The sequence below is a fragment of the Mustelus asterias genome, chromosome 18, assembly GCF_964213995.1.
Source record: "Mustelus asterias chromosome 18, sMusAst1.hap1.1, whole genome shotgun sequence".
In the NCBI taxonomy this organism is placed as follows: Eukaryota; Metazoa; Chordata; class Chondrichthyes; order Carcharhiniformes; family Triakidae; genus Mustelus; species Mustelus asterias.
The window spans coordinates 757,221-771,850 of record NC_135818.1 but is presented as its reverse complement, the minus strand read 5'-3'; the positions used below and the strand labels follow the sequence as shown (position 1 = coordinate 771,850).

The window sequence follows — 14,630 nt, the reverse complement described above, 5'->3', positions numbered from 1 at the left end:
GATCCGCTATCACTGTCAGTGAAAATGGAGAACCTCCGTTCACTGCAGCGGGACTGGAGAATTCCAACCACGGGCGAAGTGAATTCCAGTGACCATCACTACCCCCATGAGCCTACCCATTCCCATGGAGAGAGCCCTTCTGATCCGAGATTCCCCACACCACATCCTGGCATGAGGTTCCGTCCTCCCACTGCCACATTGACAACTTAACCTTGTCATCTGAACCCACCGTCAATTGGAAATTTCAGCTCCAACACAATTAATTTTCCTGTTACTTTCCCCAGAGTCACGGTTAAATTCCCTGTGATTTTTTGCTTTTTCTTGTGTAAATATATGGAAGGGAAAAGGTTTCTACTGTTCACAGTGAGGGTTTTCTTTGTTTAAGATTTAAAAGATTTTTGAATTGGACGATTTCATAGAAACCTAGAAACTAGAAGCAGGAGTAGACCATTCGGCTCTTTGATTCTGCTCCACCATTTATTACGATCATGGCTGATCATCAAATTCAATATCCTGATTCCCCCCTTCCTCCCATATCCCTCGATCCTTTTAGCCCCAAGAGCTATATCTATAGAAACATAGAAACTAGAGGTTTCAGATGATGAATCTCACTTACTGTGCAGGCTGTGCGCTGATCCTGAAGATGAACCTTTTGGAATGACTGGCATTAAGGCATGCTGAATGGCCAACTCCCACATCTGGGCAACATCCAACCCAGTGCCACCTGGCGGCACACTGTTGTTTTTGGGTGAACTCAAATGATTGGTCGGGTTTTCACCAACAAAATAGACTACACTGGCAGTGGTAATTTCGAAGCAGTGAGGGTTGGCTCCAGCAGGTAATAAATTAAAGTTTTTTCCAGGTTCCAGAGATAAAATTTCAGAAAGTGGAATTTCCTGCAATTCAAAACATTTGCTTTTTTATTTTGTGCATTAAAAATTACCTCATAGTCAGGAGTGTGTCAAGGTAAGCAAGGTGTTATACTGAGATCAGAGGTTACGCGAATAAGGATGAGTGAGTTATAATTTTGTAATAATTAAGTCTCTGAATTTTTCTCCCTCCCTTTCTCTATTCCTTCCTGAAGGCAGGGACTGATGGTTGGATCCAGTTCCATAGTCAAGTAACGCAGCCCAAAAGGGAAATGGACCAGGACCTCATCATTATCTGTGTGGCAGGACACATATTTAGTGCATTGCAATCTTTTAGACATCAGGGCCCATCCATGATGCAGCTTGTTAGTGGGTTGTAACACAAAATGAGTTTTAAGTTTTCGAGCCACTTCTTTTTAAAGATGTTCTTGGTATATGTTTTATCTGAGAAGGAAAATCTTGGAGGTTTACCATCTTGCTGGGTGAAAGCATTGCTCACTCTCTCTCATTGTTTCACTTGTGGGGATACAGCGAGAAGATGTGTTGGAATATAATATGTACACCACTCATTTTATGGATTTACAAACAGGTTCAGTTCACCTTGTATAGGGATGGTTTCAGTGGGAAGGTACATTAGCCTTTGTGTCACTGCTGAACTTGGTGAAACATACTCAAAATTGCAATTTTCCAAAGCAAGGTTAGAAAGTTTGTTCGGAAGTTGTAACATGTTCATTTTTAATTCTGGCAAATTGAAGCTTACGATCTGTTAACACAATGCCAGCTGTCAATCATTGTCTGCAGTGTGACAATGACGACGGCATTCCTCCGCATGTCAGAGTGACATAGATAGTGAGTCACAAGGTGTTGGCCTCAGGAAGGAGTGATCATCACTTTTACAAGATCATTGTAGATTGGTGATCAGCACCTTCGTTTACAAAGATTGGCATTTCAAACTTGTTATCACGTTATCATGGATTTGATTTTAAAAATGATTTTTCAGGGGTAATATCATTTTCAGAATATCGTTGCCACTTCCATAGAAACAGTGAAGGAAGAATAGCTTGAAGCTGCTCCAAATGATACACTGGTAAAGTTGTATTTGAGCAAGATTCTCCGGCCTCCCAGCCGTGTGTTTCCTGCTGATGGGAGGAGGCGCGCTGTTTGCTAGCAATGGGATTCTCTGGTCCCGTCACTGTCAATGGAAATTCCCATTGATGCCACCTCATCCCAGTGGGAACGGCTGGAGAATTCCCACCCTTGTGTTTAATGTCTATCTCAATACAGTTTTTAAAAAAAAATCACAAATGTCTCATTTTGCTCATGACCAATGTCTTATCTTAAAAGATAAAGTCGCCATAGTCCCAGGTGACCATAGGCTGGTAGTGATTTAACCTGAGGGTCACCACACCTCGGACGAGAGACAAGGTTGAGAAGGCAGGGCCTTCATGAATAGCCTGAGTCAGTACAAGAATTGAACCCATGCTGTTGGCATTGCGCTGCATCACAAACCCACTGTCCAGCCAACTGAGCGAAACCGACTCCCTATTTGCATTGTAAAAGTACAATTTAAAACAATTCATTTTATTTGACCAATAGAAATATTGAATGTTGAAAAGTTGATTACTTTTAAAGTTATCTGTAATTATTTTGAATTGCAAATCCATTTAAAGCTATCAAAAATGCTTTCAGTAGTGATCGAAAATAAAAGGGTTAAAGTAAGAGTTCCACCGGAACTTTCCACTGACATTTAGCGTGCATCATTTTGGATTATTTATTCAGTGCTAATGTCTGACTGAGAAAATCAAGTCAGGAATGTTTTACCTTGTAATATTTGCTTCCTGTATCATTCTGAAAGAGGGTGATGCATTTACTATCTAGTCTCCAATAGTGTCTTTTTCGCTACAGGGATAAAAACATATTCCAATGTTAGAAAATTCTTAAAAGAACAGTGAATCGCACATTTAAATGGTGGCATCATTTATGTACTAGTATTAAGCAATAAAAGCATTCTGTGCTGAATAAATGTCAGTGTCACAGGCAGAGCTGTTTATACAGTAGTGCGGAGGTTTTTATGTTAAGTGCCCAAAAAGGTTTTACCGATATTATAGTATATCTCGGGAGACAGGATAATGCCGGGAAACTGATGAAAATTGGACAACACCATATGAAGAGTCATATAATAATAAAAAGTAAAACAAATTGTTTCTTTCGATTCTGTTCCCTCCCAAAGTTTCCTTCCTTACACTCTTCAAACTCCAGAGTTGGTCTTATTTGTAGTGTACTTTTTAAAGGTTTCTCTCCTTTCCTTTCGACCCTCATGTAACAGCTGAATATTCCGGAGTATAAGTGTTTTAGGCGAGACAGAGGAGGGGCTACAAAAGGTGGGGGAGTAGCGGTATTAGTTCGGGAGCATATTACAGCAGTGCAGAGGGTGGACAATTTAGAGGGGTCATGTAATGAGTCGCTGTGGGTGGAGCTCAGAAACAGGAAAGGTGCAATCACTATGCTGGGGGTATACTACAGGCCACCCACCACCCCACGGGAAGTGGAGGAACGGATATGTCAGGAGATTCTGGATATGTGCCGAAAAAATAGGGTTGTTGTAGTGGGAGACTTCAATTTCCCTGGTATAGACTGGAAAGTGCTTAGGGCTGGGGGTCTGCCCGGGGAGGAATTTGTAAAATGCGTACTGGAAGGTTCTTTGGAACAGTATGTAGATAGCCCAACGAGAGAGGGGGCTATACTGGATCTAGTTCTGGGAAATTAGCCCGGTCAGGTTGTCAAAGTTTCGGTAGGGGAACATGTGGCAAATAGTGACCACAACTCTGTTAACTTTAGGATAGTAATGGACAAGGACGAGTGTTGTCCTAAGGGTAGGGTGCTAAATTGGGGGAAGGCTAACTATAGCTGGATTAGGCAGGAATTGGTGGCCGTTGATTGGGAGAGGGTGTTCGGGGGTAAGTCCACGTCTGGTATGTGGGAGTCTTTTAAGGAACAGTTGATAAGTCTGCAGGACAGACATGTGCCTGTAAAAAGGAAGGATAGGAAAGGTAGGATTTGAGAGCTGTGGATAACCATGGAAATTGAGGATCTGATCAAAAAGAAAAGAGAGGCATACGTTAGGTCCAGGCAACTGAAAACAGATGGAGCTCTGGAGGAATACAGAGGGAGTAGGGAAGAACTCAAACGGGGAGTTAGAAGGGCAAAAAGAGGTCACGAAATGTTCTTGGCAGATAGGATTAAGGAGAATCCTAAGGCATTTTATTCATATGTTAGGAACAAAAGAGTTGGCAGGGAAAAAGTCGGACCTCTCGGGGACAAAGGAGGGGAATTATGCTTAGAACCCAAGGAAAAAGAAAAGATCCTAAATGAATACTTTGCATCGGTATTCACAAAGGAGAGGGACTTGTTGACTGGGAGTGTCTCAGAGGGAGGTGTTGACCCGTTAGAGAAAATCTCCATTACAAGAAAGGAAGTGTTAGGTTTTTTAGGTAACATTAAAACTGACAAATCCCCAGGGCCTGATGGCATCTATCCTAGACTGCTCAGGGAGACAAGAGATGTAATTGCTGGGCCTCTGACGGAAATCTTTGTCTCTTCATTGGACATAGGTGAGGTCCCTGAGGATTGGAGGATAGCGAATGTGGTACCATTATTTAAGAAGGGTAGCAGGGAAAGCCCGGGAAATTATAGGCCAGTGAGCTTGACGTCCGTGGTGGGGAAGTTGTTGGAGAGGATTCTTAGAGACAGGATGTATGCGCATTTAGAACAGAACAATCTCATTAGTGACAGACAGCATGGTTTTGTAACAGGGAGGTCGTGCCTTACAAATTTGGTGGAGTTTTTTGAGGAAGTGACAAAAACGGTTGACAAAGGAAGGGCCGTGGATGTCGTCTATATGGATTTCAGTAAGGCATTTGACAAAGTCCCTCATGGCAGGTTGGTTAAGAAGGTGAAGGCTCATGGGATACAAGGAGAGGTGGCTAGATGGGTAGAAAACTGGCTTGGCTACAGGAGACAAAGGGTAACAGTCAAAGGGTCTTTTCCCGGCTGGAGATCTGTGACCAGTGGTGTTTCGCAGGGCTCTGTACTGGGACCTCTGCTATTTGTGATATATATAAATGATTTGGAAGAAGGTGTAACTGGTGTTATCAGCAAGTTTGCGGATGACACGAAGATGGCTCGACTTGCGGATAGCGATGAACATTGTCGGACAATACAGCAGGATATAGATAGGCTGGAAAATTGGGCGGAGAAATGGCAGATGGAATTTAATCCAGATAAATGCGAAGTGATGCATTTTGGAAGAACTAATGTAGGGGGGAGTTATACAATAAATGGCAGAGCCATCAAGAATATAGAAACACAGAGGGACCTAGGTGTGCAAGTCCACAAATCCTTGAAGGTGGCAGCACAGGTGGAGAAGGTGGTGAAGAAAGCATATGGTATGCTTGCCTTTATAGGACGGGGTATAGAGTATAAAAGCTGGAGTCTGATGTTGCAGCTGTATAGAATGCTGGTTAGGCCACATTTGGAGTACTGCATCCAGTTCTGGTCACCGCACTACCAGAAGGACGTGGAGGCTTTAGAGAGAGTGCAGAGAAGGTTTACCAGGATGTTGCCTGGTATGGAGGGTCTTAGCTATGAGGAGAGATTGGGTAAACTGGGCTTGTTCTGCCTGGAAAGACGGTGAATGAGGGGAGACCTAATAGAGGTGTACAAAATTATGAAGGGTATAGATAGGGTGAACAGTGGGAAGCTTTTTCCCAGGTCGGAGGTGACGATCACGAGGGGTCACGGGCTCAAGGTGAGAGGGGCGAGGTATAACTCAGATATCAGAGGGACGTTTTTTACACAGAGGGTGGTGGGGGCCTGGAATGCGCTGCCAAGTAGGGTGGTGGAGGCAGACACGCTGGCATCATTTAAGACTTACCTGGATAGTCACATGGGCGGTCTGGGAATGGAGGGATACAAACAAATGATCTATTTGGACCAATGAGCGGCAGAGGCTTGGAGGGCCGAAGGGCCTGTTTCCTGTGCTGTACTGTTCTTTGTTCTTTGTTCTCACCTCTGCTATCTTTAATTCAATTTCCCAGCTTTCTTTACCACAAAGATTAATTATAATGTAAGTTAAGAAATCTTATTGACAAAAGGCTATAAATTAGTCTCTCGATAAAATGGTTATCTCTTTGATGAAACATTGTTCCATACAATAATTATATTGTCAGGATTTTGTTAACTACTGTTAAACAACTGTAACTGTCTCAGTAATTGTTTTTGTAATTAACTCATAGGATGTAGCTGTCACTGGTAAGGCCATTCCCTCATTGTCCCTTAACTGAGTGGCCATTTCAAAGGACAGTTAAGAGTCAACCACATTGCAGTGTGGGTCTGCAGTTACTTGTCATAGAAACATAGAAAAACTACAGCACAAACAGGTCCTTCGGCCCACAGGTTGCGCCGGTCATGTCCCTACCTACTTAGGCTTATATATAGGCTTGCCTATAACCCTCAATCCTATTAAGTCCCATGTGCTCATCCAGAAGTCTCTTAAAAGACCCTATTGAGTTTTCCTCCACCACCACTGACAGCAGCCAATTCCACTCACCCACCACCCTCTGTGTGAAAAACTTACCCCTGACATCTCCTCTGTACCTACTCCCCAGCACCTTAAACCTGTGTCCTCTCGTAGCAGCCATTTCAGCCCTGGGAAAAAGCCTCCGAGAATCCACCCGATCTATACCTCTCAACATCTTGTACACCTCTATCAGGTCACCTCTCATCCTTCAGCTCTCCAAGGAGAAAAGACCGAGCTCCCTCAACCTATCCTCATAAGGCATGCCACCCAATCCAGGCAACATCCTTGTAAATCTTCTCTGCACCCTTTCAATCATTTCTACATCCTTCCTGTAATGAGGCCACCAGAACTGAGCACAGTACTCCAAGTGGGGTCTGACTCCTAAACTCAATCCCTCGATTCATAAAGGCCAGCACACCATACGCCTTCTTAACCACCTCCTCTACCTGCGAAGCCGATTTAAGAGTCCTATGAACCCGGACCCCAAGGTCCTTCTGATCCTCTACACTGATAAGAGTCTTACCCTTGATATTATACTCCTTCATCCCATTTGACCTGCCAAAATGGACCACTACACATTTATCCGGGTTGAAGTCCATCTGCCACTTCTCCGCACAGTCTTGCATCCTATCTATGTCACGCTGCAGCTTCTGTCATCCCTCCAAACTATCCAGAACACCACCAACCTTCGTGTCATCGGCAAACGTACCAACCTATCCCTCCACTTCCTCATCCAAGTCATTTATGAAAATGACAAACAGCAAGTTTCCCAGAACAGATCCCTGGGGCACTCCACTGGTGACCGACCTCCATTCAGAAAAAGACCCATCTACAACCACTCTCTGCCTTCTGCAGGCAAGCTAGTTCTGGATCCACAAGGCAACAGCCCCTTGGATCCCATGCCCTCTCACTTTCTCGAGAAGTCTTGCATGGGGGACCTTATCGAACACCTTGCTGAAGTCCCTGTAAACCACATCTACCGCTTTTCCTGGCCGCTTGTCGGCCAGACCAGGTAAGAATGGTAGATTTCCTAAAGGGTATTAGTGAACCAGGTGTGATTTTACAGATTAGTTATGTACTTGCCAGAATTGAAGATTAGCTGGTTAATTTCAAGTAACTTAATTGCAGTGCTAATGTAAGCCTTACTTGTGACTAATAAATAAACTTCTCTGAGCAGAAAACATGGAATATGCATAAATGGGTCCTTTTCTGGTGGATGGGATGTGATGAGTGGAATCCCGCAGGAATCTGTGGTATGGGCCTCAAGGTTTTACAATTTACATTTATGACTTAGATGAGGGGACTGAAGGCATGGTAGCTAAATTTGCAAATAACACAAAGATAGGTAGGAGAGTATGTTGTGAAGAGGACCTAGAAACATGAAAATCTGGGCCATTAACTTCAGTGGGAAAATGATACAGAAACAGGAAATGGTGGAGAAACTCAGCAACTCTGACAGCATCTGTAGAGAGAGAATAGAGCCAACGTTTCGAGTCTGGATGACTGTCCAAAGGTTCTATTCACTCTTTGTTTCGATCTGATTTATTATTGTCACATGTATTAGCGTACAGTGAAAAGTATTGTTTCTTGCATACAGGTAGAGCATACCGTTCATAGAGAAGGAAAGGAGAGAGTGCAAAATGTAGTGTTACAGTCATAGCTAGGGTGCAGAGAAAGATCAACTTAATGTGAGGTAGGTCCATTCAAAAGACTGACGGCAGCAGGGAAGAAGCTGTTCTTGAGTCGGTTGGTACGTGACCTCAGGCTTTTTCCCGACGGAAGAAGGTGGAAGAGAGTGTGTCCAGGGTGTGTGGGGTCCTTAATTATGCTGGCTGCTTTTCCAAGGCAGCGGGAAGTGTAGACAGAGTCAATGGATGGGAGGCTGGTTTGCGTGATGGATTGGGCTACATTCACGACCTTTTGTAGTTCCTTGCGGTCTCGGGCAGAGCAGGAGCCCATACCAAGCTGTGATACAACCAGAAAGAATGCTTTTTATCATGCATCTGTAAAAGTTGCTGAGAGTAGATCTCATGCCAAATTTCCTCAGTCTTCTGATAAAGTTAGTGGGCTTTCTTAACTCTAGTGTCAGCATGGGGGGACCAGGACAGGTTGCTGGTGATCTGGACACCTAAAAACTTGAAGCTCTCGATTGTCTCCACAGATGCCATCAGACCTGCAGAGATTTTCCAGCATTTTCTGTTTTTGTTTCCGATTCTAGCATCTGCAGTATCTTGCCTTTATTATAATAGGAAAATGGGGTTCTTCTGAACAATGCAAGAGCTATAATCCAAACACACCTTTCCTAGAATTTAAACACTGTGTAAACACTCGACAGGTCTGAAGTCGAAGCCTCTTACCAGAGTGTCCTTGCTGGTGAAGTGAACCATCCAGCCCTCCTTCTGTACTGTACTACTTCTCCTCTTTGTGTGTTTGACAGACTGTACCACTCGCATCAACGGAATGTTATTACTGGCAGAGGGGCTGAAATGAAACAGCAAGGCATCAATCAGTAACACATGTTTTTCTGGGGGTGAGCTGAAACTATCTGCTTCTGGAGTGGAAGAAGGTCCCTTGGACCTCTGAAATTTCTGCTGTATTTATTTCAAAATAAAACTCTTCAATTAACTTTTTAAAAAAGATGGATGAAAATTTAATGAAGAAGCTACTTGAGAACGCCTCAGATGACTCAGTTGGTACCTGCCATTTTGTAATTTTCCTTTACAGTTTCATTGATTGTAAATTTATGATACAATTCTTTTAACCTAATTACACGACAGCGCCGGTGTTGTTGGTTCATGTTGCCTGGGGTGGTGTTTTGAGAGTTTGCATGTTCCTGTCCAGAGGGGACTGTGAAAGTTCAACCACTCCTTCATTCCCAGATCTGCTCAGCTGTCCGCGGGCAACTTGTGCTAGTTCCGATTTGTCAGTTCACGTGCTGCGCTTATTGAACCCCAGTCAACAAACTGCTGTGCCAAAGACTCCAGTGTTAAATTGATAGCAAGTGCTTTTCCCCACATGGTGGCGCAGTGGTTAGCACTGCTGCCTCACAGTGCTGGGGTGTGGGTTCGATTCCCAGCTTGGGTCACTGTCTGTGTGCAGTTCTGAAAGATATCAGGAGTATAGAAACACAGAGGGACCTAGGTGTGCAAGTCCACAAATCCTTGAAGGTGGCAACACAAGTGGAGAAGGTGGTGAAGAAGGCATATGGTATGCTTGCCTTTATAGGACGGGGTACATAAGAACATAAGAAATAGGAGCAGGAGTAGGCCATCTAGCCCCTCGAGCCTGCCCCGCCATTCAATAAGATCATGGCTGATCTGACGTGGATCAGTACCACTTACCCGCCTGATCCCCATAACCCTTAATTCCCTTACCGATCAGGAATCCATCCATCCGCGCTTTAAACATATTCAGCGAGGTAGCCTCCACCACCTCAGTGGGCAGAGAATTCCAGAGATTCACCACCCTCTGGGAGAAGAAGTTCCTCCTCAACTCTGTCTTAAACCGACCCCCCTTTATTTTGAGGCTGTGTCCTCTAGTTTTAACTTCCTTACTAAGTGGAAAGAATCTCTCCGCCTCCACCCTATCCAGCCCCCGCATTATCTTATAAGTCTCCATAAGATCCCCCCTCATCCTTCTAAACTCCAACGAGTACAAACCCAATCTCCTCAGCCTCTCCTCATAATCCAAACCCCTCATCTCCGGTATCAACCTGGTGAACCTTCTCTGCACTCCCTCCAATGCCAGTATATCCTTCCTCATATAAGGGGACCAATACTGCACACAGTATTCCAGCTGCGGCCTCACCAATGCCCTGTACAGGTGCATCAAGACATCCCTGCTTTTATATTCTATCCCCCTCGCAATATAGGCCAACATCCCATTTGCCTTCTTGATCACCTGTTGTACCTGCAGACTGGGCTTTTTGGGTCTCATGCACAAGGACCCCCAGGTCCCTTTGCACGGTAGCATGTTTTAATTTGTTTCCATTGAGATAGTAATCCCATTTGTTATTATTTCCTCCAAAGTGTATAACCTCGCATTTCTCAACGTTATACTCCATTTGCCATATCCTCGCCCACTCACTCAGCCTGTCCAAATCTCTCTGCAGATCTTCTCCGTCCTCCACACGATTCACTTTTCCACTTATCTTTGTGTCGTCTGCAAACTTCGTTACCCTACACTCCGTCCCCTCCTCCAGATCATCTATATAAATGGTAAACAGTTGCGGCCCGAGTACCGATCCCTGCGGCACGCCACTAGTTACCTTCCTCCAACCGGAAAAACACCCATTTATTCCGACTCTTTGCTTCCTATCGGATAGCCAGTCCCCAATCCACTTTAACACACTACCCCCAACTCCGTGTGCCCTAATCTTCTTCAGCAGCCTTTTATGGGGCACCTTATCAAACGCCTTTTGGAAATCCAAAAACACCGCATCCACCGGTTCTCCTCCATCAACCGCCCTCGTCACATCTTCATAAAAATCCAACATGTTCGTCAAGCACGACTTTCCCCTCATGAATCCATGCTGCGTCTGATTGATCGAACCATTTCTATCCAGATGCCCTGCTATCTCCTCTTTAATAATGGATTCCAGCATTTTCCCTACTACAGACGTTAAGCTGACCGGCCTATAGTTACCCGCCTTTTGTCTCCTTCCTTTTTTAAACAGCGGCGTAACATTAGCCGTTTTCCAATCAACCGGCACTACCCCAGAATGCAACGAGTTTTGATAAATAATCACTAACGCATCCACTATTACCTCTGACATTTCTTTCAATACCCTGGGATGCATTCCATCCGGACCCGGGGACTTGTCCACCTTCAGTCCCATTAGTCTACCCAGCACTGCCTCTCTGGTAACATTAATCGTATTAAGTATTTCTCCTGCTGCCAACCCTCTATCATTAATATTTGGCAAACTATTTGTGTCCTCCACCGTGAAGACCGACACAAAAAACGTATTTAAAGACTCAGCCATATCCTCATTTCCCACTATTAACTCCCCCCTCTCGTCCTCCAAGGGTCCAACATTCACTCTAGCCACTCTATTCCTTTTTATATATTTATAAAAACTTTTACTATCATTTTTTATATTAATTGCTAGCCTAGCTTCATAGTCTATCCTTCCTTTCTTTATCGCTTTCTTAGTCTCTCTTTGTTGTTTCTTAAATTTTTCCCAATCACTTGTTTCTCCACTATTTTTGGCCACTCTGTACGCAGCTGTTTTTATTTTAATACTCTCCTTTATTTCCTTCATTATCCACGGCTGGTTCTCCCTTTTCTTACAATCCTTGTTTTTTGCTGGAATATACTTTTGCTGAGAACTGAAAAGGATCTCCTTAAAAATCCTCCACTGTTCCTCAGCTATCCTACCTGCCAGCCTGCTCTCCCAGTCTACCTTAGCCAATTCATCCCTCATCCTATCATATTTCCCTCTGTTCAAACAGAGGACACTGGTTTGAGACCAAACTTTCTCCTCTTCCATCTGAATCAGAAATTCGACCATATTGTGGTCACTAGACCCAAGAGGGTCCTTCACAATAAGATCCTTAATTCTACCTACCTCGTTACACAATACCAGATCCAAAATAGCTCGTTCCCTCGTCGGTTCCGTAACATGCTGTTCAAGGAAACTATCCCGACAGCATTCTAAGAACTCTTCCTCCATTCCACCCTTACCGACTTGAGTCTGCCAGTCAATGTGCATGTTGAAGTCCCCCATGATTATTGCCGTTCCGTTTTTACACGCATCCCTTATCTGCTTGTTTACAGCCCTCCCTACCTCAACATTATTATTTGGGGGCCTATATACCACACCTACTAGTGTCTTTCTCCCTCTACTATTCCTCATCTCTACCCATAATGATTCCACGTTTTGTTCCTCAGAGCCTATGTCATCCCTCAGTACTACCCTGATATTATCTCTTATTAATAGCGCGACCCCACCACCTTTTCCTTCCTGTCTATTCTTCCTAAACGCCTGATACCCCTGGATATTCATCTCCCAGTCCTGGTCACCTTTCAGCCACGTTTCTGTAATGGCCACTAGATCGTACCCACTTGTGCTGATTTGCACCATCAACTCATTCACCTTGTTCCGAATGCTTCGTGCATTCAGGCAAAGTGTCCTTATTCCAGCTTTTATCTGAACCCGCTTTGATGAGTCGCAAACACCGTCTCCCTCTACTCCCTTATCTAAATTACCGCCTTCATTCACTTGCACCCTCTCCTCTACCATTAATTTTGTAATTCCCCTTACCCCTGCATCCTCCCCCCCATCAATTAGTTCCTTGATCCTAGTCAACTCTTCTAGCTCCCCTCCCCCCAACCTATCTAGTTTAAATTCTCCCCAGTAGCCTTAGCCAACCTACCGGCCAGGATATTGGTCCCCGTGTGATTCAAGTTCCACCCGTTTTTTGTATACAGATCACCCCTGCCCCTAAAGAGGTCCCAATGGTCCAGGAACCTGAATCCCTGCCCCCTGCACCAGTCCCTCAGCCACACATTCATCCTCCACCTCACTCCATTCCTGCCCTCACCTTCCCGTGGCACAGGCAGTAATCCTGAGATTACTACCTTTGCTTTCCTCTTTCTCAGCTGTCTCCCTAATTCCCTGTACTCCCTTTTCATGACCCCTTCTCCCTTCCTACCCACATCAGTGGTACCAATATGTACCGCTACCTCAGGCTCCTCTCCCTCCCACCTCAGGATTTCCGGGACGCGACTAGAGACATCCTGGATCCCGGCCCCAGGGAGGCAGACCACCATGCGAGAATCCCGCCTACCTCCGCAGAAACGCCTGTCTGTCCCCTTCACCATCGACTCCCCGATTAATACCGCCTTCCTCCTCTTTTCCTTAGCCCTCTGAGTTACAGGGCTGGACTCCACTGCGGAGACACGGCCACTGCTGCTTCCCCCAGGCGGGCTGTCCCCCCCAGCAGTACTCAAGCAGGAGTACTTGTTGTGCAGGGGCAAATCCACCGGGGTGCTCTCAACCACCCTAGCCTTACCCTTCCTGGCCGTCACCCACTTGGCCTCCTCCCGTGGCCCTGGTATGACCACCTGATGATAGCTCTTGTCTATCACCTCCTCATTCTCCCTCATCAGCCTAAGATCCTCGAGTTGTAGTTCCAGCTCCCTAACACGGTCTCTCATATAGGGTATAGAGTATAAAAGCTGGAGTCTGATGATGCAGCTGTATAGAACGCTGGTTAGGCCACATTTGGAGTACTGCGTCCAGTTCTGGTCGCCGCACTACCAGAAGGACGTGGAGGCGTTAGAGAGAGTGCAGAGAAGGTTTACCAGGATGTTGCCTGGTATGGAGGGTCTTAGCTATGAGGAGAGATTGGGTAAACTGGGGTTGTTCTCCCTGGAAAGACGGAGAATGAGGGGAGATCTAATAGAGGTGTACAAGATTATGAAGGGGATAGATAGGATGAACAGTGGGAAGCTTTTTCCCAGGTCGGAGGTGACGATCACGAGGGGTCACAGGCTCAAGGTGAGAGGGGCGAAGTATAACTCAGATATCAGAGGGATGTTTTTTACACAGAGGGTGGTGGGGGCCTGGAATGCGCTGCCAAGTAGGGTGGTGGAGGCAGGCACGCTGACATCGTTTAAGACTTACCTGGATAGTCACATGAGCAGCCTGGGAATGGAGGGATACAAACGATTGGTCTAGTTGGACCAAGGAGCGGCACAGGCTTGGAGGGCCGAAGGGCCTGTTTCCTGTGCTGTACTGTTCTTTGTTCTTTGTTCTTTATATGCTGGTTAGGTACATTGACCCGAACAGGTGCTGGACTGTGGTGACGAGGGGAATTTCACAGTAACTTCAATGCAGTGTTAATGTAAGCCTAATTATGACTAATAAATTAGCTTTAACTTATTGTGTGTGAGTTTGTTGCCAAAAGTGCAATAAGTTGAGTCCAGATAATATTAAATGTCCAGTAGTTGTTGGCACTGCCACTGAGCTCGATATTTAATCCCACCATGACTGCTGCATTGTGGTCGCAGTCTGTACAATCTACAAAACACCCAACAGCAACTCAATAAACTTAATTTGACATTAAAGTGGTCTCAACAGGGAGATCAAAAGGAGCAATGTTGTGGGAAAACCATCACTACCAAAATTCCCTCTAACTCACACACCGTCCTGACATGGGTATGGATCAAGAGGTCGA

General features: G+C 45.1%; 1 protein-coding gene across 1 annotated transcript in view; it reads right to left on the bottom strand.

The window, feature by feature from the left end:
• prkd1 (protein kinase D1) overlaps positions 1–14,630 on the bottom strand; it is a 343,163-nt gene that overhangs the window by 42,199 nt on the left and 286,334 nt on the right. Inside the window, exons 8-10 of the mRNA XM_078233155.1 lie at positions 8,805–8,928; positions 2,691–2,768; positions 617–896 (exon numbers count right to left, since the gene is read on the bottom strand). Of these exons, the coding sequence (XP_078089281.1) occupies positions 617–896; positions 2,691–2,768; positions 8,805–8,928 (482 nt within the window). The remainder of the gene's footprint in view (positions 1–616; positions 897–2,690; positions 2,769–8,804; positions 8,929–14,630) is intronic.